General features: G+C 39.9%; 3 protein-coding genes across 3 annotated transcripts; 1 reads left to right on the forward strand and 2 right to left on the reverse strand.

Annotated features, from left to right (window-relative positions):
• Positions 1-2,314: 2,314 nt before the first annotated feature.
• On the reverse strand, positions 2,315-7,701 carry LOC135605862 (uncharacterized). The gene is made up of 6 exons (XM_065096403.1): positions 7,149-7,701; positions 5,972-6,613; positions 5,197-5,652; positions 4,236-4,408; positions 2,661-2,844; positions 2,315-2,561 (listed from the first exon to the last, which is right to left on the reverse strand). Exons 1-6 carry the CDS (start codon positions 7,605-7,607, stop codon positions 2,472-2,474), a joined length of 2,004 nt encoding a protein of 667 aa, XP_064952475.1. The 5' UTR covers positions 7,608-7,701; the 3' UTR covers positions 2,315-2,471.
• Positions 7,702-8,199: 498 nt separating this feature from the next.
• On the forward strand, positions 8,200-10,591 carry LOC135583408 (probable membrane metalloprotease ARASP2, chloroplastic). The gene is made up of 2 exons (XM_065096405.1): positions 8,200-9,813; positions 10,315-10,591. The coding sequence occupies exon 1, from the start codon at positions 8,410-8,412 to the stop codon at positions 9,724-9,726; it is 1,317 nt and encodes a 438-aa protein (XP_064952477.1). The 5' UTR covers positions 8,200-8,409; the 3' UTR covers positions 9,727-9,813; positions 10,315-10,591.
• A 3,497-nt stretch (positions 10,592-14,088) lies between these two features.
• Positions 14,089-16,702, reverse strand: LOC135586471 (transcription factor MYB97-like). Its single transcript, XM_065096404.1, has 3 exons — positions 16,299-16,702; positions 15,519-16,218; positions 14,089-14,640 (listed from the first exon to the last, which is right to left on the reverse strand). The coding sequence occupies exons 1-3, from the start codon at positions 16,665-16,667 to the stop codon at positions 14,366-14,368; spliced, it is 1,344 nt and encodes a 447-aa protein (XP_064952476.1). The 5' UTR covers positions 16,668-16,702; the 3' UTR covers positions 14,089-14,365.
• Between the last annotated feature and the right edge of the window lie 3,065 nt (positions 16,703-19,767).

The raw sequence follows: 19,767 nt of genomic DNA on the forward strand, positions 1-19,767 counted from the left end.
GAAAACTTGAGGGATGGCATTGTTGAATTGTGTTGGTAATGCTTTGCTGAAAATTATAATATAGTTTATATTATTAGGATGTCAAAGAAGAATGTACATTTTAATCAGTCCTACCATGTTGTTCTAAATAATGGAGTTATTGGAATGCATGGAAATGGAGGGAATGACATCAGTGACCAAGAAAAAGGGTTGATGACCTCTTTAGATACCAACCGGATGAAGTTGGCACATCAAGATATCATGAGTGAGAAAGATGAAGTTGTAGTGAGTGAGGCTATATGGCAACATCACAAGGATAGGAAACTACCATTCAGACTGCAGGATCAAAAAGCACTTCAGATTTGTACTGTCAGCTTTATTTTGGATGCTTTAAGGAAAATGTGGTACCACTTTAGATAGATTGCATGATCAAAGCACTTTTAGCTTGGTCCTCTCAACTTTTACTTGTGATGATTGAATAGCATCAATCTAGTTTTGACATGCATGATCAAAACCAAAACACTCAATGATCTCTATTAAGAGACACAATAAGTCAATCTATGTCTTAGCTTGTCTCTAATATCTATATACCTTAGTCTAATCTAGTAGTGAAACATTAGATAGGGCTAAAGTTTAATCTAGTGGTGGCTGATCTGATAATTTCATCAAATTAATTATTACGACATAATTTAATGAGATAATTGATTTATTAATTTTGTTAAACTTTAATCAATCTCAAAAATATGGCTAATTATATATTACCCTCTATATTTAGACTTTATTAGCATCGTGATTTTTATATTTTAAAAAAAATTATATTATGATTTTTATTATTTTCAAAGTAAAATAAATAATCATATTTGTCTCAATATCATGAATTGTATTGATGAAAAATATAATACGTGGCACTGATAAGCAAAAAGATAATTTCAATATCTTTTTTTATTTTCGATTATATTTTTACCTATCACTTTAATGTTGATTAAACATGTGGTATCATGTGTTATGTTTTTCGTCAATATAGTTGATGATGTTTTTCGTCGATATAGTTGATGACGTTAGGACAAATAAGATTATTTATTTATTTTTTATTTTAGAGATCATGATATAAATTTTTGAAGTATAAAATTTATAATACTAATAGGTAAGATATAATTACCCGACGGGGATCGGAAACCTTCACGTGCATGCGAGTATTGTGCATTCGATTAGTTCTTTACCACCTCACTTTTATAGGCACTGCTGCACATGCGTTGCTTCTTTGCGATCCCAAAGAGCTCCTTTGTTCCCTCTCAGCTGAGAGGACTAAAAAGATGCATCTTTTGGTCCCGTCTGCAGAACAAATGTAGTGGAGCTCCATTTGCTAGTAGCTTTTACTGCTGCCAGTTCTTCCTCTTCTTACCTGTCATCTGTTAGTTTATTGGTATCAAAGCTGATCTAATATTCCAATACGATGATGAGAGAGCTCGAGTATAAAAGGACTATCAGTGCTTCGGATTGTGACACCGAAAAATATTATATACAATTCAATGATGGTAGGTCTTCTCCTTTCTTTACAGAAGGGTGGGGTTAGTTTTCTATGAAGAGATGGCAGTGGAAGTGGTGTGTAAATTGATTGTGCCACTTTTAATCCTGATGCTCAAGTTAAACCAAATCACTCATAATCCCGTGCTCAAAGATCACTCCTAATTTCAATAATTCAGATTCTTAATATATACATAATCAAGTCACAAAGACTCAATTTTTTTTCAATATATATCATAATTATATCATCAACTGATATAACTGATCCATTTTTTATCGATTCATTTCTCATTACGATGTTCTTATCCCTTTTTATAGATTATGTATTAAAATATATATATATATATATATATATATATATATATATATATATATATATATATATATATATATATATATAAACAAAACATTGACAATTGAATCAAATCAAATATATGATTTAATTTTTTAAAAATAATATTTTTGATTAATATACTTCCATTATTATATAAATTAATCACTGTAAAATCTTCCTTCAGGATTTGGATACAAAACTAAATAATTATTATGTTACCATATGATAACCTTAAAATAGAATGAGAGATAGATAATATTGATTTTGAATCACCATCATAACAGTTTAATCATAGAACACATCATTCTCAAGTTTTAACTCCAGTCCTGGAGATGCATACATGAGCTTCCAAAATGGCTACATAAAACTGACATAAGAACAAGTTTGCCAAGACGAAAGATATGTGCCTAACACTAGCATTTGAATGAGTTGTCCGAATGCACCATCATCCTGACATCAAAATGAGTCATACCCATGTAAAGAACAACAAACCCAATTAATTGTGTCTTCAATCAGAAAGAATATTAATGAGACAGCATCCACTGATGCACATTTGAAACTCAAAATTTCATTCATTAAGTTAAAATAAACTATTAATACTGAGATCAGATGATACTGACATTAAAAAAATTGATTACAAGTCAGTATTAACTATCATTGATGTGTCCTTTAAGGTTTTTCGAGCACGCCAGTAGACAGCATTTACAGATTCGGATGTCCCGACCTGTTAAAAATGAAATAAAACATCTCGAAAGATAAGAAGATTGAACACGGACAGCTAAAGGCATGATTAATCAAAAGAAAATAACAGTAATATCATCACCTTCTTTTCCAAGAGGTAGTAATCTCTCCACAATTCCCTGTTCTCAGGATAGATGCCCAGAGCTGATTCATACAACTTGCGAACACATGTAACACCAAGATTATCTCCGACAAAGATGAGGTTTTGTTCAAGCTCCATACAATATCTGAAGAATTTAAGACTCGGATGGGGTAAAGCTAGAAATCTGCAGACAGGTGTCAATATACCCAGAATCAGCTAGATATACGATAAAATGCCAAAAACTGTTACAACAGAAACAAAAATGAATAGACAAAATGCATTATAATCAATAATGAAAAACAACCTAGTTCAGAAGCACTACTTAGAACAGAATACTGAGCAGCATAAACCAGATAAGACAATTATGACATTTGAAACATAAGTTTGACATAAAAGGACATCACACATCGACATACTTCATCACAACACTGTAAAACTAGTACATATCTCAATTTCTTGTCAAAGTAGAAGCATTAAATCACAAAAAAAAAGATGTGAGATAGCCAACCTTCAATGGTATATGAAGTGCATGTGGGATATGCTCCAGTGGTAGTTTGGTCTTGCAATTATATGTGTACTTGAAAAACAGCGGAAAAAAAGGAACAAGGAAGCATAAAGTCCCTGTTATTTGTGGTTGGCTGTATGAATCTTTCACTGATAAAGTTCCATAAAAGATAACATCACTAGTCAAAGTAAGAGTCATCAAATTCACCTTTTGTTGAGGCATGCTCTACCCTTTTTCATGTTGCCAATGCTGATTGGCATACCTCATGTCACTGATGCATCTGTGAGCAGCTTTCGAATATATTCATACTATCTTAAATGGTTTTCTCTTATTTCATCCTCAATCATAACTCCCTACCTATTCTATAATTATAGGTTCTTTTTTATTCTATCTTATATAATAACCCTGTACATCAATGATCCATATTAACACTCATTTCATTTATACTAATTTCTAGCACATGTTATATTTGAACTGGCTAACATTGTAATCTACACAATATAGATGACTGTTGAACTATAGAACATGATAGTTGAACAAGGTTACAAGAAGGGCAACAGATAAGGATGATGAAATGGGCAACAGATGCGGATGTTGAACATTTCAGTCTTTTAAGGATTAACTGTTACTGAAGAATTCCAAAGTAGGCACACATCTTCATTCTAACTTGAGACAACTGGAATATGAGACCAACATCACTCCGATGTCCTCAAACCACTCAATGAACCACATAGCACTTGAGTATAATACCAAGTCCTCCAGATCTCAAGCTTCTTTTAATATTCATAATCGTGTTTACTACTGAAGCAGCTAAAGCTAATTGATTATGTGTCCTATTACCGGATGATGGCTATCTTATTACCCTGTTATTAATCATAAGTTGATTTAACTATCATATATGTTAAACTATTAATTAATAATTAGGAACTATCTTCTGAGATCAAGTGGTAAAAGGATGATCTATGGAGCTGACAAGAAAAGTAATCAAAAGCAAACTTTTTTTTTTAAGGCAATGTGAGACGAGACTATAGAAAAAGAAAAGCTCTACAGAAAGAAAATTTGCAACATACCTCTTATACATCACTCTTGCTTGCTGAATACCCTCTCTTTGGAGAACCCAATTCACGACAGCAGAAGAAACAGATGTTCCAGAATCAGTACCACTAGCTTTCCCCAATGCAAGCATTAAAAACTTCACCAGCTTTTCAAAAAACCCTTTGTTGTTTGAAAAGACTTTCAGTGCCTTTAATACATTGGAGATAGAAATAAATTACTTAAGAACCTAAAATAATAATCGTTACCAAATTTAAAAGAAATAAAATGAAACATGATAACTATGCCTTTGAAATACATTGGAGATAGAAATAAATTACTTATGATCCAAAAATAATAATTGTTACCAAATTTAAAATAAAGAAAATGAAACATGATAACTATGCCTTGAAAATTAGGGTTGATCATTGTTTAAACTAGCCAACAGCTATCCAGTAACTCAGCTGTCTGGACTTTATTCAGATCAACTGGATATGAAATCCAACATCAATCACAGCCATACTTTGACAAAAGAAGGTGACAGGGCTAATTTGAATAATCAGGATAGACTAGTGAACCTACAAGGTTCAACAACAACACGAACTTCCTCTAGTGATGTAAAACTAGAGAGAATCACAAACTACTATTGGGAACTGTTGGAAAACTAAGCAGATACCTTCTTAGAACCCATATTTAGCACATTCAATTCCACAACAAATGTGGGGAGAGGCGCTGGGGCTCTTATATTTATCCAGAAAACATATAGTTCTATGCAGCACGTAAAAGTGAGGTTGTGGTCATTATACACTGAGCAGAACAACAGAAAAACGACAATAAGTTGTGGTGACTATGCATCCAATGAATTAAAAGGGCATTTGTTTATCAGCATAGCTTCTGCCAGATATGACGTGTTTTTCATTAAGGTTTGATATAAAAGTTGCTCAAAATATAAATGAGGTAAACATTTGACCAAAATTGAGCAAAATGCAGGTTACATACCATAAGCCACAAATACTCAGTTTCGGAGATGGATAGTCTAGTCAGCACATCTTTTAAGAACTCAAACACAGAATGCAAGTCATCCTTATTGATCGGAGAAGATTTATTTGTAAACCATTTGATCTCAATTGAAGCTCTCAGAATCCATAAATTTGCAGAGTTCGGAAGTTTACTGTTGCAAAGTTTCTTAGCAAGATTCTTTGCTTCATCTAACCTCCCAATTTGCAAGTAAAATGAAACGTACTGACAGGCAAGATCTGCTGTAAGGCATCCACAGGATTCTGCCTTTTCATAAACCTTAATGATAGATGATACAAAGTCTCGATCATCGACAACAGCATTACTCAGAGCAGAAGTTGAATCTTCACCATTAGAAACCAAAACATCCAGCCAAAACTTTGCATAAAGAGAAAACATCTTGGCAGTTGGCAAGACATTTACAGCCTCCTCATAAACCTAAAGCATATATCAGTAATCAAAGTACCGTAAAGATAATGTTTACCAAGAAGCATATATATGTTATATTAAGATAAAGAAATGCAATGAAATTATATGGTTCAAGTATGAATACGCGGATGGTTAATCTAGGAGAACTAATTTTGCAGAAAAAATAAACAGCAATCTCTTTTTGTAAGAATAGCATATCATCAGGACACTGTAATTAACTCATAAGCTGTGTTTGAATAATCTCCTAGTCCTGCCAGCAAACTGAAGTTTTATCGCCAAATGATACTAAATTAAGAAAACAATGACATATCTCCAAATCATCACTCACCTGAACAACTCTATCCAACTTGGACAGAATTTTAGATCTCTCTGAATCCTTCAGTTCTGAAATGTCACCAATTTGCAAGCTAGCAATCCAGTCCCAGTAGTTTTCGTCGTGTGAGAAATCTTTCTTAAGATCTTCCATTACCTCAACTTTCAATTCATCATAATGTGCTAAATCCACAGTATCTAAAATCTCCAAGAATCGCTGGCGCAAGCTCAGACTTGATGGATTAGCCTCAATGGCTCCATGGTATATGGTTTGGAGAACCAATGCACCTTGCTGCAAGAAAAGTTCTTCTCCCTTATCCAAACTACCTTCTTGTGCGTTGGATCCTTGTTCTTCATTCAAAGGCATGAAAAGATCCCTGTTCTCTTCTTTCCACCGATCAGCATCACTGTTGTTTCGCTGCAACAATTTAACATCTTCTCCTAGAGCAATTTTTCGAGCCTTCAGTTTGTTGAGATAAGTGAGCTCCATTCGGAGATACTCAATCCACAGATCCTCGGAACTAGAACAAGTCCTGAGACCACTCTGCATGAGAGCACGAGCTGCTGCAACATTTAAATTTTGGTCAAACTCCCATGCTGCAGCATATATCCAAAGTCCAGGGACCTTTGGATGATATCTAATTGCCTGTGCTAGCACCTACAAAAATATAGAACCAGATATATTGCTTACGTTGCCAATTAGCAGCGTCATCAATGGATCAATGAACGAACAAAAACAATATGCTTGAAGAGTTATGCATGAACTTAATGCATATAGGTCAACATGAATGAGCATTGTTTCTATTGAATTTAAAATAGACAGAAGTTCATAATAAGTTAGAAACATCAGCAAACTGGCAATTTCATTAACATGGAAGCCAAAGAAAAGGGTTTCTCACAATAATCAAGCTGTCCCCTTTTTCATAAAAAAATTGTAGCTTTTCTAATAGGAAAAAGCATGCATATACAACTATAAATAACAACAGGCAAGACAAAAGGAGCATTTTAGAGCTCCTTGGAAATTACTTTTGTTCCTCTTTTTAAATTATAAATCTAATACTACGCCATGTCTAGTGCAGACTAGATGATCACAAGAGAGCAGCACAGCCCAAAACTAGCATCACTCTGTCCTAATCAATCATGAATGAAGTGGAAAAGGAAAAAAAAGGTAAAACAGATATCATCTTTGGTACCTGCTTCATCCGCCCATGTCTTTTTTCTCGGCAAAACTCGAGGTATTTGAACCAGAGATCCAAATCGGCCTTGTACCTCACCGTGGCCATCCTGTAAATATCCAAGATCCTCAAAACGCCAGCGATATCGGAGATAGACTTCTTCCACTTCTTAGACATCTTCTTCTTCTTCTTATGTTCATCAGCCCCTTCGTTCTCCTCCCGCGCTTGCTCCTCCTTGATCAGCTCGCCGATGATGGCGCGCTTCCGGAGATTGCGAAGGGCGTCGAGCTGCTTCTCGTAGTCGATGTAGGCAAGGAAGTCCTGTTTCAGCGGGGACGGGCGCTTGAGACGGTACTCAAAGTCGCGGCGACGGCGGACGATCTCGGCGATCTCTGGGCGGGAGAAGAGGCCGCGCCGCTCGAGATCGTCGAGCTCGTCGGTCATCCGCTCCAGCCGGTACTGCACGACGTCCGCCATGTTCGCCTCCTCCGCTGCGTCCCGATCCCGGTGGCTGTGACGACGGCCAGGCGGTGCGTGCAACGCAGACACAAGCGGACCGAAATTTCGGGTTTTCTGACGACGCTTGATAGGGTTTATGCCAAGCGCAGTACCCCGTCCACACGATCGTTCGTCGCTACCCTGAAATCTTACCTGCTTTATGAATGGCGAACTCTTGTGGCGCTTCTGCGGGACCCAGTTTAGAGAGCTCAACTGGTCCAATCACATGGCAGGTAGCTTACTGATACATAAACTTGTCTGTAGGTAATCGATAAATTAGTCTAAGGTCCGTTTCAGCATTTTACCTAAAAGCCCAAGCCCAAATACGAAAGCCCGAATCTTAAAGACCAAAGGTCGGTTGGCATGTGACGATTTGCGGCAGACTGGGATCATTGGTTCCGATTACGAGTCCAATCCGATTCAATAATCACGTAGAAAGTCAAACTTGAGTTAGACACAAACCACTAATCCACATCGATTCGCAGAGGGAGATCCTTTGGTCAACACAAGCGACTAATCTACAATTGTTGGCTTCAGAGGCCACTCGTTCAAATCCTCCCAAAGAAGAGCAAATCAAACTCACAGCTTCATCTGCCTGCTTCCCATCCACACATACACCTCCGATTTCCTCACCCTCTGTGCCATGAATTATCCAAACGGTCTTCACCCTCCTCCTCCCTTCCGCCCTTCTCTCTCTCTCTCTCTCTCTCTCTCTCCCTCTCTCCATTTCAATCCTCAAATAAACGCTAACGAGTACACACAAAATCTCCTTTTCTGATATATGATGATGAGCCTCTCGGCCTCAGCTCACTCCTTCCTCCTCCTCCCTCCTTGCCGTCCAAAGCTCGGTTCCATCTCTTTCCCTCACTCCCTCCTCAGACCCATCCACACCCCTCCCCCCGCCCTCCAACCCTTCCTCTTCCCCCGCCATCGCCGGCGCCGGCGGCGCCGCGGGGGACGGGAGGGCAGTGGTCATCCCTCCGCCGGCCCCACCGCCGCTGTCGGCGGCATCGAGGGTCCCCAGTCCGTCGCTGAGGCCGCCTCCGTCCTTGCCGCCATCATCCTCGTCCACGAGGGCGGCCACTTCCTGGCCGCCACACTCCAAGGCATCCGCGTCAGCAAGTTCGCCGTCGGCTTCGGCCCGGTGCTCGCCAGCTTCGTCGCTGGCGGCGTCGAGTATTCCCTCCGCGCCTTCCCCCTCGGCGGCTTCGTCGGGTTCCCCGACGATGACCCCGACAGTGACGTCCCCCCCGACGACGCCGACCTCCTCAAGAACCGCCCCGTCCTCGATCGCATCCTCGTCGTCTCCGCCGGCGTCGCTGCCAACGTCGTCTTCGCGTACCTGATCGTCTTCGCCCAGGTGCTCACCGTCGGCCTCCCCGTTCAGGAGCCGGTGCCCGGGTTGCTCGTGCCCGAGGTGCGCCCCGGATCGGCCGCCGCGCGCGACGGCCTCCGCCCCGGCGACGTCATTCTCGGGATCAACGGGGCTCCCGCGCCCTCCGTCTCGGACCTCGTCGATGTTATCAAGACGAGCGCCGGGAGGAATGTGGCGATGACGGTGGCGAGGGAGGGGACCAAATCTGTGGAGCTCTCGGTGGTTCCCGACGAGAACACCGACGGGACTGGGAGAATTGGAGTCCAATTGTCGCCCAATTATAGGCTTTCCAAGGTCCGGGCGAAGAACCTGGCACAGGCCACAGTGTTTGCTAGTAGAGAATTCTTGGGGTTGTCTGCCACAGTGCTCGATGGCCTGAAGCAGACCTTCTTGAACTTTTCTCAGTCGGCAAGCAAGGTCTCCGGCCCCGTGGCCATAATCGCAGTGGGCGCGGAGGTCGCAAGGTCGAGCTCCGATGGGCTGTTCCAGTTTGCCGCGGTGATCAATCTTAACCTTGCGGTGATCAACCTTCTGCCATTGCCAGCCCTCGACGGTGGGTCACTGGCACTTATTCTTGTGGAGGCAGCCAGAGGTGGGAGGAAGATCCCGCGGGAGGTGGAGCAGCGGATTATGTCGTCGGGGATCTTGGTGGTTGTGATGCTGGGGCTTTTTCTCATTGTTCGTGATACGCTGAACCTGGATTTTATCAAGGAGATGTTGTGATGGGAGCTGCAGGCTGGTGTTCATCAAGGTTTGGATAGAATGGAGCTGTAATGGATTGGAAATGACACTGGACTTGGTCCTGCTCAGGTGAACAAATAGATTTCCTGTTTCCTCCTTATAGTTCACTTTGAATTGTTAATTGTGTAGCTTGTTCATCATCTTGTGAAATAGCAAAATTCTTCTTGATGAAAGATAGATATCTACTTATGATACCAAGAACCTTTTTTTTTGTTTCTTACTGAATTAATTACTCATTGCAACTTTTCAATCTCAAAGATCATGCTGTTTCTTGACTGACTACTCTCCTCTCTCTGTTAATTGAACTTCACAAGTATGTGAAAATTTTGTAATCTGCTTTGTAATTTCTCTGTATTACATACTGTCCTGCGCCATTGTTAATTGTTATTTTTAAGATGGAAGTATCTGAAAGTTAGAGAATAGGGTAAATTTCTTCACTTGTTTGGCAATTCCCAGAGCTTATGCTTGTTGTATGGATTCATATATGGATCCATTTGGTCCATAGTGCAGCTTAAGCAACATCTTCCATTCTGCTATAACTTTTGAACCCAAAACATCATCTTTGTACAGGTATCTGCCCATGCAGCATCTGACCGCAACATGCCATGTTAAACTGGCCGGCTGTTGGTTTGGGTCAAAGTCCCCATCTAGCAATATCCTTTTTAAAATTTCTAGCTGATGCCAGTAAGTTGGTTGCAGTGTTGGCAATCTTTTCTAGTAGAACAATTTAGTTGTTTCTTTATAGCCTTGCCAATTTAGAGCATGCAAATGGTCCCCTGGACTTGTCGCATCATGATGTTATTTCTGATCGTTTAGTAGTGCCTGATCGATTGAAGTTAGGAGCTTATATGGATAATCAATAGTATATCATAATGCAGTCATTATAATTTCCAAATTAGATGAAAAGATTTGAATTTCACTCTAACAGGTATTCTAGTTTGGTGGGCTTCTCTGTAGGACTTTGTCTAATGTACCTGGAAATGTTTAATTGCCATGAATGTGCTTCTGAAATTGTGTATCCCATGATATAACTGGGGTTTATTAAATTGAGGATATGGTACTATGATTATGAATATATTATGTAGGTTGGGCTTCAAGACATTATATCACATACAGGATGAGAGTTCAGCTGCATTAAGATTGGTGTGAGTAGGAATGATTTAGAAATGCATCGTGACAAGCATCCCACTTCCATGCATTGTTAATGATCATGGAAGTGCAAAGCTCCTTTAATGACCTAGTTATTCTCTGGAATAACCTTACTCATTTTTATCATTCTCTTTAATTTAAAATTAGTCCACTAAATGCTGCATAAGATATGGATTTCATATGACATGCTGTATAAGACAACACTGTTTAAGCAGCATAAACTGGAGTTCCAAGGAGCATACTGATACTGTAAGGGTAGATGGGTTGATCATGCAAGTTGGCAAAATGGCCTAAACATGAATAGAAAACATGGAGGATAGTCCTTAAACATGACATATAACAGGATGAGGCTTTTTGGTTGATCATACTTTACCATGATTGAGCTTGTACTTTCCATGGTTGGTCGTACTTTTCGGTCCTTAAGCATGACATATAACAGGATGAGGCTTTTTGGTTGATCATGGTTGATCATACTTTAACATGAAGGACTCTTTGGATTATCACAAGCTTGTAGTTTCTAGGATCTTGTAACAGATAATGCTTATTATTAGAATAAAGTCCTATATTTAGATTGTTTCCGACTCAGGTTTTACAGAGACGATGATCTGGCTTGTTTACGCTATGAAATTGTGTAGACTTTTGTCGCCTACATGGCAACATAATTCCACTTGGTTTGTGGAATTCAAGTATACTGTATGATTTTCATCTATTTATATATTCCTTGTTAATAAATCTCTGTTGAACTAATACGAGAAAAAAAAAATCTTAGTGCTTCACCTTTTTTAATTGTAGTTCTTGCAAATGTATGTATCCTACTAAAATTAGTTCCTTTCACTGTCAATTTGATATTGCAGAATGCCTAACTACAGGGCTACAACTCAAATTGTAACAATCATTTCCGACCAAGTTCTTGCTATTAGTTGACTTAGAACCTTGTTAAATCCAATTGCTCGATTATTAATCTATTATTTAGTACGTTCAACTAATTTTATTGTATAGATGTGCTGCTTGAGAGGCCTTATTCTCATCGATGTTATTAAACTAGAACTTTTACCTATTTATTAGTTGATGCATTTGATGTTGTAGTGCATTAATATAATGTCACAGCATCATCTAGGAAGTTATTTATGTTACAGAACCAAAGAAGGTCATACACTTCATTAAAGCATACTCACACTTGTACATGATTACTGTGCAAACAAGTTAGAAAAGGCATGCTCAGGGTTTAGCTTATTTGTCTTCTATTCCCTTCTTTTTCTTGGTGCAGAAGAACAAGTATATTTATGAAAGCAGCATGAATAAGACTTTACCATGATGTCCATCAGATTCTTATTCATGAGTCCATTTCATTGCAGATTCAAAAGAATATTGAATTCTTATTATTACAAGTCTGAGTTGAACAAGACCATCATACATCATACATCCGATCTAGACCATCATATATGGAGACTAGACACCAACATGATCTTAAAATAAAAATTTAAGTTCACTAAGTTGTGGGCTTAATGCCTACAAATATAGCTTGATTGTCTTCAAACCTATAGAAACATGAGATTAATCTGTAGCTGATTTTGCACCCCATCAGACAAGCTAGCTTAGCAGAATCCCATCGTCTATCACTTTACCATCAGAAAAAAAAAAAAACCCTCTTTTTTTTAGGCTGCATCTCTCAACATTTATTAGGGATCATAAGAGAGAACAAGAAGAGCCATTCAAAAGGCTCACAAAGGCCAAAAGCCACATCCATCTTAGAGAAGACACAATGAGTCAAGAACAAATCTGCAACAATGTAACAAAAAACTCCCAGCTTTTCTAGCCCAAAACAACAGCAATCCAAACCCTGTCAAGGCAATAGTCCAAAGTTAATTACATAGATTTTTATCTTCCTCAGAGCAGCAAGGAGCAGAGAAGGCTCTTCATGCAGAATTACTTAATACTAGGAAATCAGTGTCAGATCTCTTGAGTGATGGAAGGAGACATTGAGAATTTGAATAAGAAAGAGAAATTTAATATCTAGCCCTTGTATATTTGCTGTGTACATCTCAAACAACAATCCAAAATAGTTAAAAATATCAATCATACAAGTTGGGATTTACATAAATCAAGAAATGTCACATCTCTTTTATATGATAAGATTAGGTAACAGTTCCCTGCAAAATGTGATCAACATCATAATCAAGTAATGTTATATCTTTTCACATAGTAAGTCTTTAATGAATGAAAAAAGAAAAAGAAGGTGCTTAGAGATATGTTAGAACATGGTGACAATAGCCTACCCAGCTAAAAATAGGGCACAGTATTGTAGAGTTGAACCTGATGAGTCAGAGCACCACATAACTTTCACTATCTTGCTCTCTTCTGACAAGTCTAGCATGAGGTGCCACAACTGTACGACAGCTGCCAACCCAATCCTGCAAGAAGCTGAAGACTCCACAGAATATGTGCATTCAAAGAAACTAGTCAAGTATATCAACTGTGGGAGAAATATGTGGCTTGAAACAAGCAGAAACCAAGCCAGGCATATATTTGTGTGTGCATGGTGAAGGTATCCATGGTCATGGAAACTAAATGCACACTACTCTGTCAACAGAAATCACTGAAGGAGAAAAGTAAAAATCAGCTCATGTACATCATCCCTGGAAATGAGCAACTTCATTTCTCAGAACCATACCAGACAATGAAGCTGCTTACATGAGCCATTGGAAACAGTCTATATAAGAATCTCCACATTTGATGTAAGTTAGGTGAACCCATGATTGACACCAATTGATAGCTTGTGCACACAGATAGTGGAGATAACTTTTGGAAACAGGTAGAGCTTTTGCCATCAAAGTAATGTCAGAAGTATCATTGACTCTAAAAGCTCCCTACCAAGGAAGGGGGCCAACAATGGAACCATCACCAAATGTGAGTGGAAGTGGGTGACAATGCATGGCAAGATAGCATGTATATATAACAATGTATTCCCATCACCACAAGACTTCTCCCCAAATCAATCATAATCCTGTGATCACATTAGTCATGATAAACCTTTTCTACTATTCTAGGCATTGACACCCCAGTCATTAACAAGGCTTCTCTTTTCAGCCAACTAAAATTAGCTCAACCTAGGATGTCATGATCTGATATCCTTGTTGTCTATTCATCTTCTTTCTTGCAAACTAGGTTGCAAAAACTGAGAAAGACAGAAGACATGTTGATACAAACATTGATTACATACATGAGATTTCAGAACCAATCAAGCGTTACTTGTTCAGTAGTTGAGAACTCCTGGTTATGGTGCATGGTAAAAACGAAGAAACACAGATTTCACTACTTACTATCCAACACAACCACTTGGTACAAGTTCATACACAGTAATTAATTGCAACTTACTTCCAACTATGAGGTCTAGAACAATGAGTTACATGCCGTAAACATACACAGTATGAACTAACCTTACTGTAGAACCAATGCTCATTTACATGAAGGTCTAACAGATTCCTGGCATATTGTTCCATGGCCACAAGCTGATGTTCCAGTCTTGATCTGTGGATCCGGCGGAGAGGGAAGAAGCCAACTGATGTATGTCAAGTCCGATTTCATCGCTCGTCGTGACCAATGACTGCCCGTTGGAAATGTCCCTGCCATCGCTATTGCACCAGTCAGGAATCATTGACATCGTTGATACCGGGATATCAAGTAGTGTGGCTATGTCATCTTTCGCAAGACTAGCATCGCCCGGTTGCTCACTTCTGATCTTTGTTCCTGATGGAACCATTGGCCAATTAGCAATGGAGCATTAAGTTATGAGTTTTAACAGCTCTACAAATGCTGATAATATGCTTCTCAAAAGAAGAATATAAATCATAGAAGAAATTGAAATATCTATATGCATCAGAAAATTGGAGGGAGGAGCATGAAAATTATGGTTGGCTTTGAGAAGCAGTCTTCAAATTGTAGGACCAAATGCTAATTAAAAAGGGGAAAGTAGGGCCATGAAGAACATGGCCAAGTGTTGCTGCGTGGTGATCTATGATTTGGTTAGTGAAATAGAAGTGGACACTTGAGGAAGGCCTCAGAAGAGATACATAGAAAGAGCTGAAGAATTAGGAAAAGGCAAGTGGAGAGAAATAGATCAGAAGGGAAGGAATCATGAAGAGTACTAAAAGGTAAAAGCAGTCAGTGTCCTGCAATTCCATCCATCTTTGTCTGTCCTCAGACACAGACCTGCAAGGGAGAATATTTCCAGAAAAGAGAGTGGCATAGAAGAGTTCAAAGAGGCACTCAGAGGAGGTACCAACATTTACACTCCATGCATTCATTCACAACCTTAGCAATGCTGGAGAAACTACACATATGTCAAAGATGGACTGTAGACTTTGTAGGAACAAAAGATTACAAATCTTTTGAAGTATTATTTCTAACTTTAGGCATGATCAAAGAAATCAGTACTCATATTATTTCTAATGCTGAGATTACCATTGCATGCAATAGGAACAGGAAAGTAGGTTGATCAAGCTAACAAGAAAGATATGACGAAAAAACTGCGAATTCAGGCATTACTCTATGAATTCAATTTTAATAGGAACTCATTATTACTAAGCATGAAACAGAAACAGAGGGATTAGGTTGGTAAGCCTCACCCATGCAGCAATCGAAGCCTTCGAACTTGGCAGAAGAACAGCCCTGAGAAGTCTCGTTAATCCCTTCCCCATCGTTACCGCGATCGCAGAAAAGCTGTTCCCACCTCGTGCCATCCTCGTCAGCCTCCTGCAGCTCTAAGAGCTCCGCAATTTTCATATCCTCTATGGTTTGCGTGTCCTGCAGCAGAGCCTCTAATAGGCCGCAACTGCTCGGCTCGTCGCTGCGGCCGACGGGCTCAGCGAACAATTGGCATGAAGGGAGCTCCATTTTGACGGCAAACGCTGGCAAAAATGGTGGCGGCTGATTCATAGCGTAATTCCCCAACCCTAGCTGCTGCGGCGGCTGGAACAGAGAAGTCGGGGTGGGTGGCTGGGAGGCGGGTGAGGGCGGGAACCCGAGACCGAGCTCTGAGGCGAATGGATTCTGCGGGAACGGGGAGAGAGTGATTCCCGACAGAGGGCGGAAGGCGATGGGATCCACCAACGGGGGCAGCTGCAGAGATGGGAGCTCCGCGGCGAGCTGCCGAAGCGTTACGGGCGACGTTGTATTAACCTGACGCTGCGGGTCGTGGTGGTGGTGGCCGTCTAATCTGGCGTCGTCGTGCATCTCCGGTGGGTAGATAGGTAGACCAGCACGTTGGCGCCGCTTGAGGCGGGTGTTCCAGTAGTTCTTGATCTCGTTATCGGTCCTTCCGGGAAGCTGCCATGGCCGAAGAAACGAAGGAGATGAGATTTTGCACGAAGAAGAAGAGGGAGGAAGGTGGAGGAGAAGAGGAGTACTTGGGCAGCCATGCGGGCCCATTTGTTTCCGAGCTGGGCGTGGAGGCGGAGGATGAGGAGCTCCTCCCCGGGAGAGAAGGATCCCTTCTTAAGGTTGGGGCGGAGGTGGTTGGCCCAGCGGAGTCGGCAGCTCTTGCCGCAGCGGGCCAGCCCGCTGTGCCGCTGCACGGCGTTCCAGTTCCCCTCCCCGTGCCGCCGCACGTGCTCCACCAGAATCGCGTCCTCCGCCGGCGTCCACGGCCCCTTCTTCAGCCCTTCTCCTCCTCTGCCTCCCCCCTTCTTCCCCCCTCCACCTCCTTCTCCGACGGCGGATCCCTTCGCCACCGCCTGCTCCACCGTCGATGGCTCTCCTCCTTCCTCGCCCGTCATGGCTTCTTCCTTGCTTGCTTTCCGTTGAGCTCCTCCGAAGGATTCCATATTTATATCTACTCCTCTATCTGTATCAAACAACCAACGGAAACAAAATACGTATATATATAGATAATCAAGCTAAGATAATTAAATAAACAAAACAGAAACAGGAGGTGGCGGTTGGGGGCCCCACCTGAATCACGAGGGCACCACCTGGCAGTGGGTCCAGGCCAACAGGTGGGGGCCCGCCCTCGTTTCGTATAGGGTAAACGGGGAGCAGACACGTTTAAACGGGGCGGGGTTGTTTAGGTGGGTATGGAAGGGAGGGAGGCGTTTTGGTTACACGTAAGATCTGAGTGGCGCGAAGGGTGTCGATGCTGCCAACGAGGACCTCCGGGGGGCGGAGGGGCCCAGGGGATTAGGATCGAAATGTTACTAATCGCTATAATTACTCCACTAATCGTTTGATTGATTGGGAGCAGAGACAGCGGGCGAGGGAAGAGGTGGGCCATGGAGATCGGTCCGCGTACGCCTGGGTGACCCCACACGTGGTGGCCCGCCTCCCTCTCCGCCTCGGCGCTGTCAAACACGACAACAACACGTTGCTCCTCGCCCTGCCCACCAGCCCTCTTCATTCCAGCCCACCGCCACCTGTCCTTCCCCTCTCCTCCCTTCAGGAGAAACCAGCCAACACAACCGGTCTTATGGGTCGGCTCTTAACTCGTTGCGAAGCCATGAATGACACGCAGGTTCTCTTATTTTGATAGCATATGAATCCTATCTAATCACATATGATTCGAGAATGTCCTAATTCCTTTGTGTTTTTATTTTATCTCTCATCACATATGATTCATGTATTTTATCCAAAATTGTATATAATAATTGTTGGATCAGAATTAGGACATCATTTCTTGGATTTATCTGACGCCAATAGCATGATCTCCTTCTAGGCTCCATCCACTTAGCTCTGGATTCAATGTTGCCACTGCATGCATTGCCATTGGAGGTGCACAAGGCCTTGTCATTATTCGAGCAACAAAGCACAAAGGCAACTCGAGGATACAACAACGAAGTTACGTGGAAATCATGTTCCACATCGAAAGTGAATAATATTAAAATTGACTTATAAAGATCCGATGAGTATATTACTATTAACTTTAGCTTAAACATTTTGATCAGTGATTTAGACCGAACAAAGTTAATAAACTAATTAGTCCATTAAATTCAGATCATGATATTTGGTATCAGAGCCAAAATGATTACCCGTAAACGGAGTAGTATTTCTCTACTGAACATGTATCAGTAGAGAAATAAAGAGAAATAAAAAATATTTCTATCCAAAATGATTAGCTCAAACCTTTTCTGTCCAAAATGATATGAATTTTTTACAAATTCAAATTTTTTTATGACTATTCATAGCATATATTCACTATAATATTGCTTGTTTATTTATTTTTAAAATTTATTAATTTATTTTATAATGTGATGAAATAATAATTTTATTGGACCAAATAAAAAGGCGTAATCAAACAAATTCAATTTGTTGATAGACATATAATTGACAGATTTACAAGTAGTAGGATTGACATTTCAATAATTTTTTTTTTAATAGGAGAAGAAGTTTAATCTATGGAAGATGGATGTGCTATTATCTATTTATATATTTATTTAATTATTTTTTATTCATCATTATTAGGGAGGAAGTGAAAGATCGATTGTGTCATCATTAAGAACACACTTAATCCCATATGTGCATTCTAATTCTGTTTTGATATGAAATATATTGATGGTCGATTATCATTCAACACATATTCATCACATGAAAGTTATTATGAATAAAATTATTTGAGCGTCAAAGGGATTAAGTCAAAAAATTTCTCTCGACATCAATCTTAATGCAAGTGATGCCTCAGGAGCTTAACATTTTCACCTTAAAGCTACCTAAGTAACTAGGTTAGAAATTCTTATGCCCTCGAAATCATATTGGATTAGATAATTCCCTTTCAATTTGCCTTTAAAGAGTTGTCTTAGAAGCTTGTAAAGCTCAAATAGTTTATTTTGAAAGATGCAATCAATTTATTTTGATTTCTAAATATAATTAAAAAAAAATATAATTATAAAACTCTAATATTTGAATTAATATCGATCGCTATCGTTCGTGTATTCCAAGTCATCTCAAATTTGACTCGAGTGCTCATTTTTTCTATTTGATTTGACTTAGACGAGTCAGATAGATGATGATCTTCCGCTTATTTCCATCCCAAACACAATCGGTGAATGCAAATTTGATTCTATGGATCTGAGTATATGCAACAAGAAAAAAAAAGAAAAAGAAAAAATCTTCACGGGAGTTGAGAGATGTTGAGAGCAATACTATTTGTGTGCATCAACCGATGGGCTTACTGCATAGAAATCTTCACGGGAGTCAGGAATCACCTGTCTCATCATCATCCCTCGACTACTGTAACATCACCCACTCTTATCCTTCAACCCGTTTTATTATTATCACTAGCTAAATAAAAACAAAAAACAAAAATCCTAAGTTTTACCTCTCTTATTTTTTTATTCCTATAAACGTAATTTATTTACTAAAAGGTAAGATTACTCTTATTATCATTGGCTCCGTTGATTATTAGTTTCGCCTTGTCATTCTGTCATGATCGTTTTTACCTCGCTATCAGATATTATCCTTGTCCAACAATACTAACGATACCTCTAAATCACTAAAAGGTTTCGTTATCTTTCATCATGCTTTGTCTATACATCATAAGCGTCGACTTTGGTAAAAGGTAAACCGATTGAGAGAAAAGAGACAACCATGACTAAGCTTTTCCTCTATCTTCATTGCATGGTCTATCATGTTGCAAACTGCCCACGCCTCCTTCTCGAGTTTTTTTTGACTATTTTTTATTCCTTTGATTGCCGAGAGTAAAAATAGATGGGGATGCGATCATTTTAACAGAGATGGAAGATGAAAGCCTCACGATACGTTAATAACGACATATGAGGTGCATAATGACAATAACATACAGAGTGACAAACGAGGATACGATAACAACGAATTTAGAAAAATTAAGGACACTCTATATAGGGATGAATTAGAAAAAAAAAATTTATG

Source organism: Musa acuminata, chromosome BXJ2-2, assembly GCF_036884655.1.
Source record: "Musa acuminata AAA Group cultivar baxijiao chromosome BXJ2-2, Cavendish_Baxijiao_AAA, whole genome shotgun sequence".
Lineage (NCBI taxonomy): Eukaryota > Viridiplantae > Streptophyta > Magnoliopsida > Zingiberales > Musaceae > Musa > Musa acuminata.

Excerpts from the sequence above, each read along its gene's own strand:
- LOC135583408 (XM_065096405.1), top strand. The coding sequence starts at position 8,410 with ATGATGATGAGCCTCTCGGCCTCAGCTCACTCCTTCCTCCTCCTCCCT.
- LOC135586471 (XM_065096404.1), bottom strand. The coding sequence starts at position 16,667 with ATGACGGGCGAGGAAGGAGGAGAGCCATCGACGGTGGAGCAGGCGGTG. Across the intron at positions 16,219-16,298 it reads GGGCCCGCATGGCTGCCCAA|CTTCCCGGAAGGACCGATAA; the intron begins GTACTCCTCTTC and ends CGGCCATGGCAG. Across the intron at positions 14,641-15,518 it reads AGGCTTCGATTGCTGCATGG|GAACAAAGATCAGAAGTGAG; the intron begins GTGAGGCTTACC and ends TGGTTCCATCAG.
- LOC135605862 (XM_065096403.1), bottom strand. The coding sequence starts at position 7,607 with ATGGCGGACGTCGTGCAGTACCGGCTGGAGCGGATGACCGACGAGCTC. Across the intron at positions 4,409-5,196 it reads CTGAGTATTTGTGGCTTATG|GCACTGAAAGTCTTTTCAAA; the intron begins GTATGTAACCTG and ends AATGTATTAAAG. Across the intron at positions 2,562-2,660 it reads ACTACCTCTTGGAAAAGAAG|GTCGGGACATCCGAATCTGT; the intron begins GTGATGATATTA and ends CATTTTTAACAG.